This window comes from Cavia porcellus, unplaced genomic scaffold (assembly GCF_034190915.1).
Source record: "Cavia porcellus strain 051 isolate PalLab524CR breed Dunkin Hartley unplaced genomic scaffold, mCavPor4.1 scaffold_8, whole genome shotgun sequence".
In the NCBI taxonomy this organism is placed as follows: domain Eukaryota; kingdom Metazoa; phylum Chordata; class Mammalia; order Rodentia; family Caviidae; genus Cavia; species Cavia porcellus.
This window is the reverse complement of record NW_026947491.1, coordinates 27,149,521-27,173,642: the sequence shown is the minus strand read 5'-3', so window position 1 is coordinate 27,173,642 and position 24,122 is coordinate 27,149,521. Positions and strand designations below refer to the sequence as shown.

Here is a 24,122-nt window from a genome sequence, read left to right as displayed (position 1 = left end):
CCTGCACACAGAGGCACGTGGCAGGAGAGGGGCAGGGGCAATGAGCTTGGGGAATATGCCGTTTTAGAACAAGGAGCAAGTATGCTTGCCTTTGTCTTGGACTAAGTAATACCTTACTTCTCAGAATTGCTGCTGCTTCAAAGGTATTATAAATTTGTTCAGAAAACGAGGACATGTGTGTTCAAAGGAGGAAATACAGTGACTGTCTAAATGTTAAAAATGTATTACCGTAAAGATACATTACCATTAATTCCCCTAAAAATACTCCCCTCCCCTCACACACCTTTAGTCCATCATTCTTTCCGCTTTCTGAAACAGTTTTGGAAATCTTTTTTCATGTCTTTAGAAAGTGTGATCAAGAACATGGTGAATGCTGCTGTGTGCCATTTAGCAGAAAGGCAGGCTCAAAAATGTTAGTGTGTTCTTAGTCCCTGAATCGAACACAAGGCCACTTCCAATTCTTCCCCAAGTCAAAATGACCATGAAACGTAAATACTGAACAACATCATGAATGGACAAAAACCACTGAATTGTGTAGCTTAAAATAAATAGTGTATGGCTTTGCAGAAATAAAAGTTTTAAAATAATTAAAATAATGTGATGTTCACTTTAAGTTTTGAAAAGAAGTCAAAAGAAATGAAGTCTTTTTTTTTTTTTTTTTTTTTGGTCTTTTTTTGTCTTTTTCCTTTTTATCGGTACCAGGGATCGAACTCACGACTGCCTGCTTCCAAGGCAGGCGCTTATGCCGCTGAGCTAAATCCCCAGCCCCCAAGAAATGAAGTCTTACCACATAAAAGAAGTCAATAAAGAGATAGAAATTAGGTTTTTTAAAGAACCAAATATGGGGCCGGGAATATAGCTTGGCAGTGTAGCGTCTTCCTGGTGATTGTGCAGTCCTGAGTTCGATTCTTGGTACCAAAAAAAAAAAAAAATACATAAATTCTGGAGTTGAAAAGTACACAATCAGATGTACTCAACAGTAGATTTGAATTGGAAAATTAATGAATTGGAAGGCAAATCCTTTGTGAGTATGCCCTCCAAAGAGTTGAGAAAGTAAGATAAAATAAAAACTAAATTGAAACTCGGAGGAGTGTGGAGCACCATTAAGAATGTTAGTATGAGGGCTGAAGTCTGAAGTTAAAGTAAGAAATGTGAATGTATCATAACCTTGAAGCAATTACTAAGGAAATAAATATATACTAAAAATATTAAAGAACATGGCTTAGCAGTACAGTGCCTGTCTAGCAAATGCAAGACCCTGAGTTGGATTCCCAGCGCCAAAAAGGGAAAAGAAAAATTAATATGTATGTGCATGGCATGGTGACCCACTCCTGTTATCCCCAGCACTTGAGAGACTGAAGCAGGAAGATCTCTGCAAGTCCAAAGCCAGGCTTGCCTACAAAGTAAGTTCAAGGCCAGTCTGAACTGCATAGTGAGATCCTATGTCAAAAACAAATTAATGTGTGATATAGGCATCAAAATAAAAAGATAAAAATTTGAAAAAGTAATAGGTAAAAACTTCCCAGACTTCCCAGCTGTGGTGACCATCTGTAAAACCAGCATTTGGAGCCTGTACTTGAGATGCACAGAGTGATCAAGGCCAGCCTCGTGTGCAGAGTGAGACCTGCCTTGAAAACACAAACCAAACCAACCCCTGCAGAAAAATTTCCAAATGTAAGGAGACAATTTACATATCCAAGAGCTTAATGAATACCAAGTAAGGTAAACAGAGATCCACACAGAGAAATAACAAAACGGTGAAGCTGAAGATGAAGAGAAAATTTTGAAAGCACCAAGAAAAAAGAGAGACTCATAAGCAGATCCCAGTACAGTTAATGAGAGATGTGGGGTGATACATTGAAAGTCTTCAAAGAAGAACTTCAACCACAAATACTGTCACTAGAAAAACTCTAAAAATGAAGGTGAAATAAAGACATTCCCAGCTAAGCAAAACTGAGAATTTGTTGCAACCAGAACACCCTCAGGAGAATTTCTAGCAAGTGGGAACCTCAGTGGCAGAGAACTTACCTAGCATGCACAATTCTCAGCCCCACAAAACAACCAAGTTCCTCAAGCTAAAAGAGCAATTTGATCCACATTAAAACAAAAAAACCAGACTGGTAAAGTAGTTGTATAAGTTTTTTTTTTTTTCTTAAAAGTACAGCTTTTTTCTCAACAGCTAAAGTAGCTGTATAAAGCAATGTGCTTGTAATTTTGAAGCTGTAAAAATACAGTGTTTAAAAATTACACCGTCAAGGTGAGTGGGAACAAAGCTGCATTGGAGTAAGAAAATAAATGCAAGATGCTAACTCGTCCACTGCAACAAATATACAAAAAGTTACCAATAAGAGGTTAATAAAGCAAACACCATGAATATTTGCTGCTTTTTCACTATTCTCTCAGCTTCTTTAAAGACATAATTATAAAAAGTATTACACCAATACATCTGTTGGGTTTGTAACATCCATGTGTAATATGTTTATCAATCATAGCACAGATGTGGAGGAAAGTGGAGTAGAGCTGTATAGAAGTAAAATTCCCATATTTCACTAGAGTGAAGTTAAGTCTGATGTTAAAGTAAAAAGTAGAACCTTAGAGCAATCACTAAGGAAATAAATATGTAGTAAAAATATTAAAGGAATTAAATGTGATATTAGAAAAATTCGTTTAATCCAAAACAAGCAGAAAGAAGGAATCAAGGATCAAAAAGGCAGAAAAAAAAAAAAAAACTTAAGGTAGCAGCTGTAAATCCATCTGTAACAGTACAACAATGAATATGAATTAATCTTATCAAAAGAGATTGTCAGTCTGGACAAAATGGTGTTGGGTTTCATGGCACACACCTGTAATCTTAGTACTTACGAAGCTGAGGCAGGAGGACCACTGTGAGTTTGAGGCCAGCCTGAATTGCATAGTGAAACCTGGTCTCAAAATGATGAGAAAAAAAAAAATCCAACTATGCAGACTGCAAGAGATACACTTTGAAAGGTTTGTATACACTGAAAATAAAAAAGGTGGTGAAAAATGTATCATCCAAACAACACTAAGGAAGAGTGAATATATATGAATACCAGGCAAAATATATGAATACTAAGAAAGTTTCTAGAGATAAAAACTTTTTGAACAAACAAGTGTCAACCATCAGAAAACTGTAACAACTGTGAACATGTTACATGTACCTCACAACTGCACCAAAATCATGAAACAAAAACTAATGGAAATGAAAGCAGAAACACAGTTCAGCAATAACAGTTCAAGGCTTTGGAAACCCTTTTTAAAATTGGAGGGAAAAAAAAGACAAAACAGAGTAAGAACATTTGACCAGCATTAAAAACAACTCAGAACACGTGTTTTCTCAAATGCACGTGGCACATTCTCCAGGTTGACCTTAAGCTAAAGCATAAAACCAGATTCAATGAATTAAAAGTTATTTCAAGTATATAAATGTATTTTTTGTCATAATAACAAAAAGTGGAAGTAGGTATCAGTAACATAAATGCAGAAATTAAGCAACACCCTTTGCTTGTTTTTGGTGGAACTGGGGGTGGAAATTGGAACCTTCACAACTGTCCTGCATACTCACCCCATGTTTGGTTTTCTATTTTAAGGTAGTATCTCACTAAGTTGCTAACATATCACAAAAGGCTGAAACTTGTGGTTCTCTTGCCTTCCCCACTATATAGTACTGGGATTACTTACAAGCATGTGCCACCATGCTTGCCTGTAACCTTCTAAACAATCAGTGGGTCACAAATGATATTATAAAATGTTTTTGAGTCAAGTAAAATGATACACCAAAAGATACCAAGGAAAATTCATCTCTGTAACAGGGTTGGTGCAAAACTCTGAAAATCAATCAATGTAATATATTGTGTTCATAGAATAAAGGTAAAATCCGTAGCATCCTCTCAAGTAGGATAGGAAAAGCATTTGGCAAGACCCAACATTTTTTCATGAGAAGAATATTTAACAAGCCAGGAATCAAGGAAATTTTCTCAATTGATAGAAGGAATCTATGGAAAACCCATAGTTCATCCTTAATGGTGAAAGGACTAATAGCAGAGAAAGAAAAAGATGCCCACACCTGCCACTCTTAAACATTGTTCTGGTGATTACTGTTTTTGTCTGTTTGTTTGTTTGTTTGTTTTATCAATACCAGGGATCGAACTCACGACTGCCTGCTTGCAAGGCAGGCGCATATGCCGCTGAGCTAAATCCTCAGCCCCTCTGGTGATTACTGTTAGGATGAACAATTGAGCAAGAAAACAAAGTTGCAGAAAACAAAGTGAAACAGACGAATATGACAAAGTAGGGAAGACCATGGGACAGCCCTCCTTGAAAAAAGAGCATCCGTCTCCATTTTGGCTAGACCTGGCCCTGACTCTGTATTGATGTGTACAGAGCTGGCTAGGATGTTTCTTCATCCCCTCAATGGACTTAAGGCAGTGCAAAGGGGACCAGCTGAGGTGTGAATGGGATGTGTAGCCTTGGAGCAATGGGACAGGTCAGTGATGCCCCGCCCACAGCTCCCACCTATGCATGAGCTAGGTCTGGTGGCACCATGCTGTCCACTGGGAAAAAGACTCAGGAGTAAAGACTACACCTCACAGCTGAGTACCAACTCCAAAACACAAGATCTTCCTCACGCCGTGATATACAGATGACTCTGCATACCTTTGTCTGCATATCGCAGAGGAGCTGTTGTGCCTCCTGCCCAGCCCAGCTCAGGGCACTCATGCTTCCCACCACTCAGTCACTTATCCCCAAGTTACTCCCCTCTTCACGAATTAATAAAACTCAGGTTTGGCCCTGGGACAAGCGAGGCCTTTGTTCCCGTTAGGCATCATTCTGACTAGAGTTATCACCCCCTTGACTCCCTACAACTGCAGATACCTATTCATCTCTTTATTCTCTCAGTGAGTTGCGCTGGACGTGATACATTAAAATTACTTATCAGAGAGCCAGGGCTTTGGCTGAGCAGCACAGCGTCTGCCTGGCAAGCATGAGGTCCTGAGTTTGAGTCCTGGTACCAAGGAAAAGAAAATAAAACAAAGTTACTTACTGAAATTCCAATAACTTTTCCCTGAGGTTACAAAGGTAAACTCCACTGGACTATGACAAGGTCCAGAAAGGGATTTCTATAACAAAGGACATGGTTTTACGTATAGAAAAGCTAAGACACCCCCATGCAAAAATACTCCAACTGAGGTGGGCATGGTGGTGTACACTTATAATCTTATACTCAATAGGCTGAGGCAGGAGGCTCTCCATGAGTTTGAGTACAACCTGGAATACATAGCAAGACCGTGTCTCAAAAAAAAAAAAAAATCCCAACTAATGAGTGACATTTTTTCATAGTTGCATTAAAAAGGGGGGGGGGGCAAGGGTTTAGCTCAGCAGCATAAGCACCTGCTTTGCAAGCACGAGGGCATGAGTTCAATCCCCAATACAAAATTTAAAAAACCTGAGTATGGTGGTATCGGGTTCTGACCTAGATCCCTGATCTCCCAAATGAGTGTATGGCGGAAGTTAAATAAAAAGAGACAAATTGTATGATTTTTAGGGCTCCAGGAGGGTCAAAACCCTGTAATTAAGCTCAAGACTTCGAGGGTAGAGACAAAGGATTCTCTTGATCAGTCCACTTACACTAGGGCCAAGGACAAAGGGCAGAGAAATTGCGGAAAGTGCAGACAATGAGCAGGACCTTGGGAGTCACTTCAAGGACGTCTCCAAGTCATGAATCAAGTCAATTCAGTAGCACTGTCTTATCATGAAGACATGGTAGAAGTGAGACTGTAGGAGTAATCTTTGCAGCTGCAGTCTCTACCTTGTTAATTGGGGTTGGAGCCAGAGGGTCCACAGCTGTGGCCTTATCTTGTCCTTTGAGGTATCTCTGGCCTCACAGGTCACTACAGGTCTCAGCCAGGACCAGTGATTCATAGAGGTTCACTTATGAATCAGCTCCCATCGCCAGGCAAAGGGCATAGGCCTAGGAAGACCAGACTCACAGATAAACATAGCCAATTAGTAAAATTTAAATCCTTCTCAGAGCCCTTTGTAGTGGTCTACAACATGGTGGCACATACCATGTTACTAAATCTGCAATTTGGTAAGACCTTGTCTCAAAAAATAAGGGATAGGGAACTGTCAATCCTGCACTCCTGGAGGCTGAAGCAGGAGGACTGAAAATTCAGTCTCATGGACAATTTAAAGACTTACTGATGCCCTGTCTCAAAAATATAGAGACTGGCAGTGTAGCTCAGGGAAGGCCCTGGGTGCAATCTTCAGTGCCACTTTTAAAACTGGCTGGAAGGCACCCCTGGGTTTCGCAGTATCAGTCAGTCAGTGCTACAAGCGCAAAACACTTCAAAAATTAAAAATCAGTTAAAATTTTAGGTTCTAAACAGAAACTCGTTTCCTGTTCACAGTTTTGAGACGATTCTGAAAAGATGACTTCCTAGGTTGCTAGGCTGTTCTAGGGAAATCCCCCAGACCAGATGGTTTAAGCTGAAGTTTATTCCCTCATAGTCCTGGAGGTGGGAAGCTCACCAGGAGGGCATTGGCAGCTTGATTTCTCCCCAGGGCCCTCGCACTCAGTCTTCCCACTCCAAGTGCACCCTAGTTTCCTCAGGCCCAGGTATCCCCTTGGAGAAACACCAGGCAGATGGGGTCAGAGCCCATCCTAGAAGTCCACTTGACTTCATCAACATCTGCAAAGGTCCTGACTCCAAATCTAGTCATGTTTTGAATTACTCAGGCTTATCACTTTGAGGATACACTTCATCCCATGAGCGATGACAGTAACCTGCAAGATGATCCACAGAGCTAACATAATCCTCTCAGAATCCCAGCTAACTTTTGCAGAAATTGACAAGCTGATCCTAAAACATATAGGACCAGGAAGTAGATTTAAAATACCCCAACATAATCTCAAAAAAGAGGAAAGGTGGACTGGATTTTGATCACGTCCTGTCTGAAATGAAATGAGAACTGTGGGTTCCACTGCTATCCCAATCACAGCCCTAATTAGCAGGTCTGTGACCTTGGTCTGAACACTGACTTAAGTACTGCAGATTGGCCTGCAGCCTCTCCGAGGAAAGCAGCCTTACTGAAAGACTACACAAGACAAATTAATCAGATTTAGTTTGAGCCTCTGTTGGTCAAATTTGAGCAGCTGATGAATGGCTTACTTAGTAAATGTTTATGTTCATCCAAGATGTGTCAGGCTGACTTGCTGGGAGAGGCCATCTGCCTGTGACCTGTACATTCTTACTGGTGTTCAAAAACTCTGGGCCCTAACTGCTCTTTGCTAGGCTAGCTCTCAAAATTGTGCGGACAGTCTTCAGGAATGAATACTATTTCCTCTAAACATAGGACATGTAGGAGACGATTTAAGCAGCTCCCCTTGAATGCAGAACAATTGCTTCAACAGTAAATCTAGTCATTTCCATGCACAGATATGTCCAGAGCTGGCTATGGAATTTCCTTCTCCCTTCAATTGGCTATATGCAGTGCATATAAGGCTAGCTGAGGTACATATGTAATCATCAAGGCCAGTCAGCAATTTCCTGTTTCCTCTCCTTGTGCCTATTAAATGATTGAACATAGTGAGATGGCAGAGCCACTCGGCTCCAGGAATGTCAGCTGGGTATGAGCCTCAAAATAAGAGTCTGATTTTCCAGAGTACAAAAGGTTACATATCAGAAACTGAAGCCACAGTTTCCTAAAACCATCAAATGCTACCCTAATTGAGTTTTGCAGATTGATTCTTCTGCATATCATTCTCCCTGCATATTGCAAAGATGCTTTTCTCCCCATCTGGCTAGCTGGATTACTCATGTAGTTCCCACCATCCTCACTGTCACTCACCTTTGAACCACTTCCTTCTTCAGAAGGTAAATTCTAGGAGAGGCCTTGGATCAATACCTTTGTCCTTACATCCTCTCTTGGATCGGATTTAGGACCTCTTAGTTACCCATAACTTTGCATATATCTTAGTGTCTTTGCTCTCACTGTGGGTTGCATTGGAGGTGGTAGATTGGAATTGACTCACTGGAATTCTAGTAACGTTTCTATGGGATTACAAATATAACTTGCTAGATTACAAGGTGGGCCGGAGAAAGGATTATAATAATTGAATTACAATATAAAACAGTTGGATTAGAATGTTATAAGGAGTTTCTATTGGGATTATAATATTGGGAGCACAATAGGACAGACTTGCTTCAACTTCCTACAGAAACAGTGGTTGCTGGGGGCTGATCAAACCTTTTGATACCTGTGGAGGGAGTCAGTGAGGACAAAAAAAAGACAAAATTTTAAGATGGGGGCCCAAGAGAAAACTCAACAAGCTCACCAGCCTTCAAAGTCAGTGCTCCTCCATTAGCCAGCAAGCAGCACGGGAGCAGGATCACTCCTGACACAGTGGTAGGAGATTTTGAAAAACAAGGAACAGACATACTTCAAAAGAGGCAAGGGTGAAAGAGGGCCTGGCCTCTCCCAGTGACCATGCAGGCTAATGGGGGCTAGCTTGCTCTCTGTTGTCCTCACTGTGTATGATCTTGCTCTGAGAGCACTGTGCTTATGAGTTTCCCACACAGAGCCAAAAACCACACAGCTTTCTACATAGTTTTCCATTCCAAAAAAAAGCAACCTTGGCCTCAGAATGTGGGGCTTTGGTCATCTTCTTAACCCTTACACAGTCCAGTCCCTGACTAGTGGCTCCTTTCCTGTGACACAGCCCACTGCATGGGTATCTGATGGCACTGGTAGAACACAGCGCCCTAGCATGTGGCTCTAAACTATAGAAAGTCGTTTCTCAAAGACCTATAGGCTAGAAGTTCAAGATTTGCTTGCCAGCCTCTTCAGATCTTCAGGTATGGGTGAGAATCTCTTTTAGGTTCCAGACAGCTCACTTACTGTACCCTCACGTCCTGAAAGTCACATTGATAAGGGCATGTCTTAGTTACTTTTCTAGTTGCTAGGTAAAATACCTGACACCCACAAGGCAGCTATTAAGGCGGGAAAGGTTTATTTCAGCTCACAGTGTGTAGAGGTTTTAGTCTATAGCCGGCTGGCTCCCAGGCAGGGTGGCATGGCAGAGCGACATCACAAGAGAAACAGTCCATGGCGGGGAGGCAGAAGGCAGCAAGGTCAGCAGCAGCAGCATCCTCCTCCTTTTATATTTCATCCAGTCTACAAACGTACTGATTGGTGCCACCCACACCCAGGATGGGGCTTCCATTATCCACCCTTTACTCCCAGCATCACCCCTTAATCCACATCCACACACCCTAATCTAGCCACCTTCAAAACTCCCCACCTATGATAGCAGGAGGTTTGGGGGGACATCTAGATACAAGGCCTGACAGGGCACCAATCCATTCCTGTGTGCTCCACCTGACTACCTCCTGTCCTCACCTCCTAACGTAGCGTATTCAGGACTTTGCCATGAGTTTGGCATTGAGGCACAAACATTCAGACCCCAGCAGCAAGTGGCTGCTTATAGGCTTCTCCTATAAATACCCCACGGGAGCCAGCACAAGTGCAGAGCTCCTTCTGGGTCTTGCTTGTTGCCTGTTCTGACCACATTACACATGTACATGTGTCTCCATGATGTGTACTCCCTGTGCAGTTCCTATGGCTATAGTTCTTTCTTGAGTGATTTCACCACCCACATCATTTTTTTAACCTACATGTTTATTTGTTTGTTTTCTTTTGCCATCCTGGGGATTGAAATGAGGGCATTATGCATGTTAGCCAAGTTCTCTGTCACAGATCTACGCCCCTGATACTTTACATTTATTTTTTGAGACAGTGTCTTGCTAAATTGCATAGGTTAGCATTGCAGTTCTCCTGTTTTAGCCTTGCAGGTAGTCAGCGTTACAGCCATGTAGCATCACACCTGGCTAACTTATGTAATTTTAAAGAAAAATAGTGAAACAGGTTTGTTGTATTAACAGAAATTAGTGGGCCCTGGTTTAATGTTTATCTAGGAGTATGAGACTGAAATCTTAGTGCTGTATCTGAGGAATTAGATAGACTGACTTAGGAAAGATACTTTTTTAGTCATTTGAGGTACATTTCGATAAATGAGATATTCTGAGAAAAAACGTGGAGGAAAAGCATCTCATCTGTAACAGCACAGACAAGGACTCAAACCTCGCTGAGCCAAATTTGTAAATATGAGTAAAGTATGCATGCTGTTTGGTGAAAGGTCTGGGTGCTAAGAAGCATTGACAAGTGTTAGAAAACCAGCACAGCATAATTTCTGCATTGTGTTTGTATTTCAGATGTCTTTGGTGCTTCATGGAGAATATTTCCAGATACATCACAGACATTAAGCCTTTGCCTCCCAACATAAAAGACAGGCTGATTAAAATAATGAGCATGCAGGGACGGATAACAGATTCGAATATAAATGAGGTAAGAGTCTATGTAACTGCAAAGTAATCATACGTCTTTGAGTTGTTTTGCTTTACAGACAAGGTCTTGTACTGTAGTCCAGAATATGCTGAAATTGCAGTCCTCCTGCCTCAGCTTCCCAAGGGCTCACATTATAGGTGTGTGCCCCACCTGTAGTTTTCTGTTTTAAGTATGGCTTTACAGTTTTTGAGCAAGGAGATGTAGTAGAATTAAGAATCAACTTAAAATACAAATCACCTGGAACTTTTTTCCTCCAGATAACAAAAATGTCCTTCTGCTTTTTTAAAGTATGTCCGTTCCTCTTGCTTATCCTTGCCTCCTGCTGTTTGGCACTGACTCCCTTTCCCTCCAGCCACGCCAGCTTCCTCAGCGTGCCTCTGCCTTTCGCTGGCTTTTCCATGAGGCATTAAGTGTAGCAAACTAATATTCTAGCTTCACCACTTTCCTGACATGGAGCCTCAGTTCTCAGAACTGTAAAGTAGAAGGTAAAAGTAACCACTTCCCGGGATCTTATGAAAATTACAGTGTTTCACAGCTGCTGATGTGTTGCTCAGAAAATCAGATTAAAATTGAGAGCACAGTGGCCAGTGGGAAAAACTTAGGGTCTCTGTTCAGGGGAAGCAAGAAACAATGAAAGGTGACCTAGTCCCGAGGCAATGAAGATTGATTTACTTCCAAGCTTTCATACTATTTACATTTATTAAGTAACTAACTTCATGAATGGTTTGTAAAAGTTATCCTTTTTTTTCTGAATTTTCAGTGTGTTAAAATGTAATTCTAGGGGCTGGGGATTTAGCTCAGCGGCATAAGTTCCTGCCTTGCAAGCAGGCGGTCGTGAGTTCAATCCCCGGTACCGATAAAAATGAAAAAGACAAAAAAAAAAAAAAATGTAATTCTAGGCCGGATGTGATGACACACACCTGTAATCCCAGCACTTGGGAGGCTGAGGCAGGAGGATTGCTGCAAGTCTGAGGCCAGCCTAGGCTACATAGTAAGTTCAAGGCCAGCCTGAACTACATAGCAAAATCCTGTCTCAAAAAGACACTCCGAAAGAAAAGTAATTCTAAAAATGTTAAAATATAGTTCTTACACAAATATACATGTGCCAAAGGTTTCAGCAACTCATGAATAAAGGGACCTATAAATGCAAAACTAGTCCAAAAGAGTATCCAAGAACCTGACACCTTCTATATCTGGAATACAGAAAGTGGCAAGAAAGAAAGAGGCTGGAGTAATGTACTAAATTAGACACAAAATTGGAGAATATTTTCTAGGACAATAAAGTTATCCACTGAGGCCATCATCTCTACTGTGCAGAAATATTTACATATATAGGAGGAAAAAAGTACTTTCATTCATTATTTTTCTACAAATTAAGATCTTACTTTACAGAATGATAATCGAAATTTTTGCTTCAATTACTAGGAAATGAGAGAACAAACAGCGTTCTGTTTCCCTAGACAAGCCGTTGACCACGAAGCAGTGTTCTGGTGAATTATACTCCCTGCTGCCACCCGCAGTGTTAAGGTCCTGCCCTCAGGAGCTCAGACTGTGGCCTTATTTTGAACTGGGGCCTTTGCATATGTAATTAGTGTTGAGGCAGTCATGTCGAGAAGAGTGGCCCCAGGTTCCATAAGACCAGTGTCCTCGTAAGGACACAGCCAGGAGAAGACGGAGTCCTGGGGAAGAAGAGGCAGACCCCGCAGTGATGCCTGTAGCTATGACCCTGGGATCAGGGCCCCGTGCTAGGAACAGGTGCAGTGAAGGTCCTCCCTCTGAGTTCTCTGAACAGGCTGCCTGCACCACTGAAAATAAGTCAAGTCCTGTTGTTTTGAGCCTCTGTGTTAGCGGTGCATGGCAGTGGCAGCTCTAGAAAACAGATTCCAATGGGCTTCTCATGCAGTGCCCTATCCAATACTGTATTTTGTTGAAAATAAAACCAGGTCTTAGATTCATTTTTGTTCTAAAAGATGTGATGTCTTATTTTTAGAGGATGTCTTATTTTTTCATGTATAACAATCTACATGTATTCATGTATAAAAATATCTACATTTACTCAAATGCAGTCATTGTCTTCTGAGACATGATCATAACTCTCCAAACCCTGAAGTCTAGCTTGAATTTCTCATGACTTGATTTCCTGTAGAACTGTTGGCTCCAAGCTCTTATGTCCAGCAATAGCAGTCTCCTTAAATTGAGTACTTCTTATATTAATGATATTGTTTTATAATTCAATACATCCACCATGTGTTGCAGTGAACGTACCAAATACATCTGTCTGGCTGATAATCTTAACTGGGGCTTGTTTAGGGGTAGGACTTACATTACATGCTCCTGAAAAATCATGCTAGGGCTTATTTTCTAGGTAGGTCTTATTTTGGGGATAATAGGGCACTAAAAGTGATGTAATCTTTTCATACTGACTTTTTACAATGTCTGTATAATTTTGTTTAGTAAGGACTCAGACTAAAGAAAAATGTATTTTTCAGTCCTTGATAATGAAAAACATTCATAATTCAGCATCTCAATACATAGATTTTTCTTTTTACCTGTGTTAAAAAAAATAAAAAGCAGCCAGACATGGTGATGCATAACTGTAACCTCAGCACTCAGGAGGCTGAGGCAAGAGGATTGCTGCAAGTTTGAGACCAGCCTGGGCTACAAAGTGAGTTCAAGGCTAGCCTGAACTGCATAGTGAGACCCTGTCTCAGAAAGGCAAAAAAAAAAAAAAAAAAAAAAAAAAAGCCAACAAAAAGAAATAGAAGACATGGGAAATAAGTTTCCTGATTTTACAAAAATGGAAATGAATTCTTCTGTTGGTTATCATTTGATATTCAAAAATTGAGAGACAAGTAAAATTAGTCTGTGAAAATCATAACATTTATACAGAAGTAAAGATACAAAAGTTTCTTTCTAAAAAGAATAAAGCACAGCATACTACATGTTACCTCATATAGTAAGAAAGAAATTCGTGAATTTTTTATATTTTTCCAAAAGAAGAGTTGTGCCTTTTTGACCCTGACAGCATTTTTTTTTTTTTGAGACAAGAACTCACTGTGTAGCCCAGGCTAGCCTCAAACTCTCAGCAATCCTCCTTCCTCAGCCTCCCAAATGGTAGTATTACAGACATGCACCATTGTACCCAAAAAGATACTTGTGTTTGTTTGTTTTGGGTTTTCTTTTTTTTTTTTTTAGAGAAGGTCTCACTATATAGTGCAAGCTAGTCTTGAACTCACTGATGTAGCCCACATTGGCCTCAGACTCACAGCGATCTGTCTGCCTCACCCTCCAGAGTGCTAACACCATAGGCATACACCACCACACTCAGTGTAACAATCTTTTTTTTTTTTTTGTCTTTTTCCTTTTTTTTTATCGGTACCAGGGATCGAACTTACGACTGCCTGCTTGCAAGGCAGGTGCTTATGCCGCTGAGCTAAATCCCCAGCCCCAATAATCCTTTTAATAGAAAAAAATTTCCTGCTTTTATTTCTACCTCTGCATTTTTTTCCATATTTCTTGAGCTAGAGTGTCTCACTAAATTGCCTGGGCCAGTTTCCAAGTCTCAAACTGCTTGCCTCCATCTCCCTACTGGTTCTTTTAAAATAGCTATGTTCTCTAGATATCTTGGTCTCCAGATGTCTCCCTGTGTTCCCTGTATGCTGTCTTTGGTAGTGGCACTCAGGAGGCTGAGGCAGGAGGATCACTTCGAGTTTGAGGCCAGCCTGGGCTACAAAGTGAGTTCAAATACAGCCAGAACTGCATAGCAAAACCCTGTCTCAAAAAGAAAAACAGAAATATACAACCAGAAAGAGTTCAGAATGCTTCAAAATTGACTTGTACTTGTTACACACACTGACTGATACGCGGTTGGTTTGCACTGGATCCCCCCAGTGATGAAGAAAGTAAATGTCCCAGATAAGCACCACTATTTCCCTCTAAGTGATCAAGACTCCTTGAGCCGAGCACGGAGGCACAAGATGGGATCTCTACCAACACTTGGCAGCTGCAGAACAAGGGCATCACTTGCCCCAGGGGTGATGCCTCTTGGGTCTTTGGGTCTTCCTTTGCACCTGCCACCTCACAGTGTTTGGTGCTGTATTAGGACTTGGGGGCCCTGAAAGCTGCAGCTCCAGCCAAAGTCCAGCCTGGTCTTTTCTTGCTTTGCAGATCTGTGTCCACACGGATACATTTCAGTATTCTTTGCTATAGTTCCTGTTGCAACTTTGTTATGATCACCAAAATACTGAACCAGGAGTGAACCTTTTCAATTTACAGAAAACTTTATTTTACAAAGACATGTATTTGTTACAGATTTTACATCCTGAAGTCCAAACTCTAGATCTACAGAGTTGTGATATCTCTGATACTGCTCTCCTGCACCTGTGTAACTGCAGAAAACTGAAGAAACTAAATTTAAATTCCTCAAAAGGAAGCAGAGTTTCCATAACTTCAGAAGGTATGTTTGTTATCACTATATAAAGTGGGCAGATGACTGTAGCTACTATTGCCATTTTGGAGTAAAGAAGGGGACACTATCAGGAGACAGTATGACATCAGGGAAAGAGAGATTACATTTATTAACAGAATTATTCAGACCAAGAGGAAAATAACTCAAGTTAGAATTCCTATGGAAAATCAGTTAAGAAATATCCAGGGTGGCTCAATGTCTTGTGTTTTAAACATTTAAATTAAACATGGGTGCCCATCCTTACACCTGAAATGTCTCCTAGAAGAGTGAAAGGAAAAATGACACATTCATCTTCAGAGAAGGTTTTTTGATCTAATGGTACAACAGAACTGATCATAAGATTAAACTAACCAGGCACTCACCTGTCAGCCTGTGTAATGCCTAATCTTTTATAGGTGAACTGTATTTTTTAGAGCTACTATTGCATGATTTAATGAATTTTAAACTTTTTCTCCAGTGTAGTTGTTTTATCTTTCAAGATAATGTTTCTGACTTTTTTCAGAATAAAAAAAGTTATACTTCTTTAGCTGACTAGATTTCTAGAAATGCTATGGGTAGTTGGCCGTCCCCTGCAGTTATCGTGGATAGAAGCGAGGATCATCATCACATGGCAAATGTAGAGGGTGTCAGGATTGGATTAAACTGCAGAACTGCCAGGAGCTTTTGGAGAGCAGGAATTACTTGGGGTGGAAAACCCGTGCATTTACTGTCAGGAGGTTTATGTTTTATCAGAGTTACATATTTGATATGTAAATTTGAAAACCTAGAAAACTAATTGATTATTTTTAACACTCAATCTGAAGCAGCTCTAGAGAGATAAGAAGGAGACAAAGTATGAAGAGGCCTTTACTGCGGGAGCACTGGAGATGCTGCAGAGGAATGCAGAGACACTCTTGCTAGACACAGGGCTGGGGCTGCTTATATTAACTCTCACTGGGGTGGTGCTAGACTAGCTGGTGAAGGTGGAGCAGAAGTAACATTTTATCTAGGGATTGGAGTGCCTTTGTCATGAGAGGGAAGGAAAGGCAGGAAGTCTGTTTTGGGTCTACAGCACCTGAAGAAGAAGACTGATAAAGTATCTTTTTATAATCTCCTCGCTATGTTGGGCCTCTGCCATGATGACTAGGCAGAACTGTTTAGGGAAAAAACTATCACTAATGAGCAAAAGCATTCACGTTAGTATAATAATCCTGAACCAAGAAGCATAATTACAAGTCCAGCTTTGTCAGCTGAACTCCAGAGTACATGTTAGAACCCTTTTATTAATGTAGCTACAAATGCATTGAGTGTTTGGACCTCCACAGAGGGTATCAATCCAACCCACCAGGTGCAAATATGACACACAGATGCAAAATAAAGACAAAGTTTTGTAGCTGAGGAGCTCTGGGGTGACCCAGTGTTCTCTGTAGAGCAAAAGACCTTATGTCCAGAAGCTTAAGGCTTTTATTGGTATCAACCAGGGAGTTGGATAAGGGTCTGTCTTAGTTACTTTTTACTTGTCACTGAGACAAAATACCTGATGCCCAAAGTTGGGAAAGGAAAAGTTTATTTCTTACAGGTTTTGGAGGTTTCAGGCTATTCTCACTTGGCTCCAAGGCAGGGCGGCATGGCAGGGCTGCAGTTCATGGGGGCTGCAAACAGCAAGGCAGAAACCTGCAAGACCTTCTTCCTGCCTTACATTGTATGTTGGCTCCACCCCTAGGTGGGTGTAGCACTGACACCATCAATTCAAACGCTAGACAATGAACCAATCACAAATGCACAATGCAAATGAATGAGGCCTGGGGACCACCGACATAAACTGTGACAGGGTCATAGCAGAATGCTAGGAAAAATAATAGCTGTAATGTAAAACAGAGAAGTAGGCACAGAGGCCTCCAATTAGCAGTGCACAGATAGTTTTGATGTATGCTGGCTCTTTACTGCCAAGAAGATATAGTTCTGTGTGAGTCATAGCCTCAGCTGTGATGTTTCCCATGTCTTAGCCTGGAATCTCACAGGCTCTTACTCAAGGCTCTGTTCCAGCCATTGGCATGGAGACTGTTCTTGTACATGTGTTGCTGCTTTGCTATTAATGAGACCACCTATGCTGTGGCTGGACTTGATAACATTTTTTCATGCAGCCCACTCTGCATGTCTCAGTGAGCAGAGTTGGAGGAGAGGTCAGGGACAGATTGAGGCAAGGGCTTCAGTACTCAGGAGAGAGCAGCATAGTCTGCTACATAGTATTTACAGTAGCTGTGATCAGAAGAACTATGCAAACAGTGTAGCAGGCATCAGGTCATTCTGTCACTTTCTGTGGACTCAGCATTTAGTTACGAGTGACGTTATTATAGTGGGGTCATTAGGCTCTCCTTACTGTTTCCTCCAAATATGCTTCAAACTTCATTTCCCTACAGATATTAATACGGACCAAAGAAGGCTATCATGCTAACAGTCTTAGCTTGCAAAACACCAGTGTGCTGAGGGCTTTTCCTCACTATATTCTAGAAAACCTGCATTCTTGGGCAACATACATGCACTTAACATCCAAAGAACCCAGCAGTAACTGTGTCCTCTTATAGTGACACAGCTTCAACTATTTTCAAGTAGAAGTGAGACTCTGTAACAGGTCTGCGTAGGCCAGAAGCAGCCAAGGTTTTGAGGATCACGACTGAGCAATGATGAGTTTCTGTTTCATGGCACTGAACACAAATGTGTAAGGTTACGTTGACCATTTTGCGTTTGAGGTCAGATGCAGTGTGTGTTACATGAGTGAGCACATATTGGTCACTGTGCGTATATTAAGCGTGTGTGCTTCTAAGTCTGTGAACTTAGCAGTATTCAGACAAATCAGGCTCACAGCACATTCACTCCTCAGTGGACACACCTCTCTGGTCCCAAATGCAAGGCTATTAAATATGCTATAATAGGGGCCAGGGATTTAGCTCAGTGGCGTAAGTACTGGCCTGGCAAGTGCAAGGTTGTGAGTTTGATCCCTAATACCTAAATAAATACATAAATATGCTATAATAAACTGTTCATCAAATCAGAACATAAAACTGATGGTCTGGATAAAAAGACTTTACTGCTAACTGAAACTTAGCAAATGCTGTCTCTGTTAAGGCACAGTTCCTTACGTAGTCAAAAGTCTAACCCTGAAACACAAAATAATTAACTTGGCAAAACATGAAATCCTTGTTCTTTAAGTCAGTTTTGTAAATATAATTATGAGCTGACCTGTATATTAAGAAAACTTCGGGACTTTAGACAGTTAAATTTTCCTTCCACAGTGGCATAATTACATTTTCCTTTTAGAAAACCCTTCAGGTAGCACTTTTAATTAATCATGATCAGTTTAGTTACACACACACAAGAACTTGGATGATACTGTTGGTGTTCTACAAACAAACCCTTTACAACCTATTCAGATATTTTACTAGCTTTAAAAACTAGTTATTTAGGACAAAGAAATAGAACGTTGGGTGAGTCATTTCTCACCCAAGACCTTTGTGTGAATGAGGTAGTGGAGAGAAGGGGCCAAGTGAGGCGGTGTGCTCTGCACTGCGTCGGGGAGCACAGCCCAGGCCCTCACTGTGCTGGGAGCAGTGGAAAGGGTCAGATCTGACAGCACAGGTCCATGTCCACAGCACAGGGGAAAATGCAGTGGGAATGTGGAGAAGGAGAATGTGCCCTCCATGGAGGGAGCTTCACAGTGCCTGAATTCTCCGGAGCAGGAACTGCAGCCCTGGACAGTTGGTGCCCTCCGAGCCTTAGTGAGGACTACTGTGGAAGTGGCAGACACAGACAGGGGAACATTTACTTTCAAAGCCATCACAAGCATTTCATATTCTGGGAGCTATGCAACACGTGGAGTGAAAACACGGGGACATGGAGCTGTCCTGACTGGAGGTCCCCCGGCCCAATCCGGTTGCCTCTGAGCGCCCCTCTGGGCTGTGGCAGCAGCTGCTGAGGTCGGCTGGCAGTGGCCCAGTAGGGCCCTGTCCCCAAGATATGGGAAGCACTGACCCAGGGCCTGCGACCTGACGAAGGTCTCTCCCTCTCCCCTCCCCTTCCTGCTTGTGGAATCCATAGGTTTCCATCTGAAGGAGCCTAACTGCTGTGTGTGTAGCACTAAGAAACATGGGAGCAGCATTGCTCTCTCTGCTCCCTCTCCCCTGTGCCCCAGGCAGTTCCCACCACTCCTCCCCACCTCTTTTCCCTGCTACCTGGCTTTGCCCTCACAGGTCCTGTCTTGAGGGTGGGGGCAGGTCCCTCCTTGCTCCACACTGCCCCACACCCTGGTCCTGCACTTGAATTCCCAGGAGACTCTGCTCACCTCCATGCCTCGAGGTCCCTCACATGTGGTGGGCAGCTCCCGGGATGGGGTGACCTCCTTTCTGACAGGTTGTAGTGGGTGAGGCTGGTAGACACAGCCTTTCTGCTGAGTGATCTGAGCGAGTGGGGAGAGAAACAGCTGCTCAGCTGGAGGTCTTCTTCCACAGTAACTTGGAGAAACCCCAGCCATCACCCTTCTCCTTTCTCTGAATTTTCATGGATTTTTCTGGGTCAGTGTTTTGAGTTTCAGCGCCAGCCTTCGGGGTTTTCCCTCATCCACGTGAACACCCTGAAATGTCTGCAGCAGCTTCACGAGGCCATCAGGTTTGCCATCAGTGAGTTGTGTTTCGTCTTTGGGGCACCCGTCAGCAACTCCTTACCCCCATGTAGGCTTTCATGACTCTACAGGCACCATCTCAGCCTCCCACAGTAGCTTTCCTAGGCTGGGCGTCTCCTCCTCCCTTTAGGCCCCAAGTGCCTTGGATAGGAGGGAGGAGGGCGCCTGAAGGACACACGCTGAGGGACATATGCAGCAGGCTGACATCCTCACAGGATGGGAGTCTGCACAAGCAAAGCAGTCCCAAGATGCTCGGCGTGGACTGGGTTTTGGAATCGCAACCCTCTATGTTAGAGAGGTCACTGCTAGGGGATGAGGATGCTATGGAATTGAAGAGACAATATGAGCATCTCTGTCTATGTAGGGAGCTTCCGAAGGGGAACAGATGGGAGATGGAGAGGAAGATTCACTGCCAACTCCTGGAGCATCAACAGGAGATGCGAGGGAATCTTCAGCTCCCAAGTTTTTCTGGCTAATGGTCAGGGTTGGGTTGTAATTCATCTTCTGTGACTATTAGTTGCCATGGCAACATCCACAGCAGTATAGCCAGGCAGAAGTATTAGCAAGAAAAGAGATAAGAAACCACAGATCTGTCCCCTTCTTCCAAAACACTGACCCACCTGCAGGCTGAAGGGTCCCTCTTAAGGCCAGAAGAAAAATGCCACAGGGTGGGGTCACTTTCCTCTTATCCTGAGGTGTCTGAGATTCCTCAGGGAACTGAGACCCTCTTTGTGGAGATCATAGAATCAGCTGGTTTAAGACTGGTGGAAAATGTGAGAGAATACCCTAAAACTTGTGTTCTGCTGATATAGGGTAAATATAACTCACAACTTGCTAGATGTCAGATATGCTGAGTTTGTGTCCCCTGAAATCAAAGAATGAATTCCAAAGGACAAAGGGAGTTAAAACTAGGAAAGGTTTACTGGGCAGTAGGAACAGCTCCAGGGTCGGGAGGGGTCCAGAAGTGGAGTAATTCGTACGGTAGAGTCATTAATGTGGGTACAACATGGGCTATAACAGCCTATAGGATTACACATATAGGCACTTAGCCAATACTGATGTAGTAGGGAAGTAGGGCACATGGCAAGGGCCTATGGATGGCATCATTAATCTTGGCTTATCTGTGACTTCTAAAATAGGAATGTTTTGGGGACAGGAAGGGCTCAGGTATCTGGAGTATCTGGGCTGGGTGGTTCCAATTACAATATAACTTCAAATTTCCATTCATCCTTCAGAGACGTATGCAAGTCTAGCCATTGTCTTGTTTAGATGGGCCTCTGATGCCTCTATTTTTCATTGATGGCCTTGAAATCCTGATTTTTTTCTGACTATATATCCATTTCTATCTAACTTACCTGTCTATAATACTATCCCCTCTGAAGAATTATCCTTAACTATAGCTTCAGTGTAGCTGCTTCAAGCTGAAGACAGGTCAGTATAGGGGAGACCACAGCTGGGCCTTCTCCAGAGAGCTAATCTAAGGCATCTTGGAGAGAAGTCACCTTGGGGTTTGGCAGTTATGAACCCCATATATATGGTCAATCTAGTAAATTCTGGTAAAAGAAGTCTGGCACATTTGTAGCTGGCTCTCTCTGCATCATCACTTGGAGTTTGGTAGCCTCTGGGTGAGAACAAACAAACATTTCCAAGAGTTTAAAGCATGTGCAATCAAAGAATGAACAGTAGAATGGAAAGGCAGGTTGGGGGAAGAACCAAGTCCAGACAGTCCTCTTGGGGACTATACTAGCAATTGTAGCCAGCTGGCTCTTAGACCTCTCTACTGATTGAGGTCACCTATAAAACCAGTATTTTTTTAAACCGATATTTCTTGTCACAAGGCCCTCTAGTTTTACCTGTAAGGCGATGAAGAGTTTTGTGGTTTTGAAAAACAATGTAAGGAATTTAAACAGTCTTGCTGAGCTTTCCTATTTTCCTTTTTTTAGCTTCACTGAACTGTAAAATGGTCAGCTAGAGCTGTAACTAGAAACTGACAGCAAGAGTCAATGATTGGAGCCCCCTGTGTATATCTGATGTATATCCCCCTTTACTACTATGGCATCATCATCATCATTATTATTATTATTTTGTCTTTTTGAGACAGATTATGCAGTTCAGGCTGGCCTTGAGCTCACTTTGTAACCCAGGCTGGTTATGGCATTATTTTTATACATTTATTGGTTATACTTTTCTGCTGGGTATTTTAGACCAAGTAAAAGGCCAGACCTGTGTTAATCAAAATTAACCTCTTGCTGTCTGTCGAAGTCAGTTAAACTCGAGGCATCACTTTTGGCACCATGTACAGAGCCTCTCAGCACCTGTGTCAGTGTCTGTTTGTGAAGATGGCTCACAGTCTTTCTTGACTGTGCAGCTTTTAGTGAAATCTTGGGAGACTTTTTCCTTCTTAGTGACTCCTTTTTTGGCACATTGTATATTGGTCGACTCCTGTTCTGGGGGATCTGACAACCTCCCTGCTCTGGAGATTGGATAACTCACCAAAGTTGTACAGTTTTGTTGAAAAGGTCCCTTTATGTCCCACATCCCTGTTGACCTCAGAGGGCCAGGGCCAAAAGGCCAGTTATCCCTTTAGCTCTGGTCTCCAAGCTTTAGCAACTGAACAGCTAGCGGAAAAGACTGATTACCTTAGTATTATGGTGAGAGCAACAGGTTTAAATTTAGGATTTTATCTAGATGTCAAGTACCTTGAAGAATATGGTATAAGCAGTAAAGTGTCATTTCTTTACCAGTCATGCTTGTCTTAGAAGTTGAATCCCTGTGGAATGTTAACAGATAGCAATTATAAAACTTTACAGGGAAAACTGGAGTTTAAGGGCCGAATGGCATTTTAGCATGAGAATCATGATGATGCTGTTATCTCCAAAGCATATTTACATGTCCATCTTAGTATAAGATGGTTTTTTAGTCACTTATCTTTATCTGCTACAAAGTATTAAATGACAAAGTGTTAACTAATTTAACTTTTAACCAGAGTGATAGTTCAGTAGAATGTACTTCTTTATAGATGCTCTTTAGAGATTATTAATGTCTAATCTCTAATCATTAGAATGACATTGTCTGGACTGCACAGTGTGTAGATACCTTTAACTGTTACAACACAGTTACATAACTGCACAAGCACAAGCCTGAAAAACAAATCTGTGATCATCTGGCTGGCTGCCTCATGCTTTCTGTTTTGTTTTGTTTTTTGTACTTGGAATTGAACTCAGTACCTTTGCTTATACCTCTGAGCTATATCCCCAGCCCTCATGCTAGATTGGCATGTACATTTTATCACAAATAACTGGACACAAGTAAGGTAACACCCAATGTTTAAGCCTAGAAAGTTTACTGCCATAAGCACTTTTACCCTGGAAGTCACTGATATGATTTTTCAGTTTTGTATCTTTGAAGGCCTATACACTTGGAAAATACAAATATACCATGGGGTTAGCAATAATTGGTATAACAACTATGTAGAAATCTGTACATGTTTTTACTGTTAAGACACATTTTAGACTCCTTTAACGGATTTTATAAGGTGTAACTATATTTTTAAGAATTAAGGATATTTTTATAACTCTCATAAGTTTTGGAAACTGTGTTAAAGGCTGCAAATAGACTTATTACCCAATATAGGAATGCATGTCATTTGCACAATAACAGTATGTTTGGCTGGGTGTAGTGATGCATAGCACTTGGAAGGCTGAAGCAGGAGAATTGCTGTGAGTTTGAGGCCAGCCTGGGCTACAAAGTGAATTCAAAGCCACTGAACTGCATAGTAAAACCCTTTCCCAAATAGATTTTTTTTAAAAAGTTTTTTTCAATCAAAATCAATAGATGTTGATCAAGTTTAAATGTCAGGACCAGATTTTTAAAGATGTCAAATTTTGATCATTTTATGTATTCAAGGTCTAAACATATGTTTTATAAAAGGGAACATACACTAGTTAATTTGTTTCTATTAAGCATACATAAGTCTTAACTCTGAACTTAACATTAAAGCTCAGAGTCACAGCATAGCTTGTTTATATATATATATATCTATCTATACATATTACACACACACGTATGTCCAAATATATAAATTATGTCATAAACTAAGTTAATAGTTGTTTATTTAACCAATCACAAACAGACTGTTGGAAATATTTCATAGATTAATATTCAGGTACTTTAACTTTTAAAGCTCACTTTTTAGTAACCAAAAGCCTAGTGATGAAAACACAAGAAACGTATTTAGTAAAACAGAGAACCTTTAAATCTAATTTTATAAGTTTAACCAAGAACATTTCAATATTTTAGAAAATGATACTGTTTTAGACATAGAAAACTTAACCTTTTAGTTATAGCCAAAAGCAATTACTTTAGGTGACTTACAATAGTTCACACTTTTCTGAGCTATGTATATAGACACCTATGAAACAAAAGCAAACTCTTAGCCTCCTTCCAAAGATGATGTAGGAGAAATATAACTCCCAGCCTTCTAGATGTCAAATATGTCAGGTTCACACCCCCTGAAATCAAAGAATGATTTTTCAGAGGAGAGGAGAAAGGAAAGGTTTGTTGGGGAATGGGAAT

At 41.5% G+C, this 24,122-nt stretch overlaps 1 protein-coding gene across 4 annotated transcripts in view; it reads left to right on the top strand.

Moving 5' to 3' along the window:
• The window catches only part of Amn1 (antagonist of mitotic exit network 1 homolog), a 49,060-nt gene that overhangs the window by 5,030 nt on the left and 19,908 nt on the right, over window positions 1–24,122 (top strand). For all 4 annotated transcript variants that reach the window (XM_005002322.3, XM_005002321.3, XM_005002323.4 and 1 more), the window contains 2 exons: window positions 10,293–10,425; window positions 14,737–14,881. In XM_005002322.3, coding sequence (XP_005002379.1) covers window positions 10,293–10,425; window positions 14,737–14,881 — 278 coding nt within the window. The remainder of the gene's footprint in view (window positions 1–10,292; window positions 10,426–14,736; window positions 14,882–24,122) is intronic.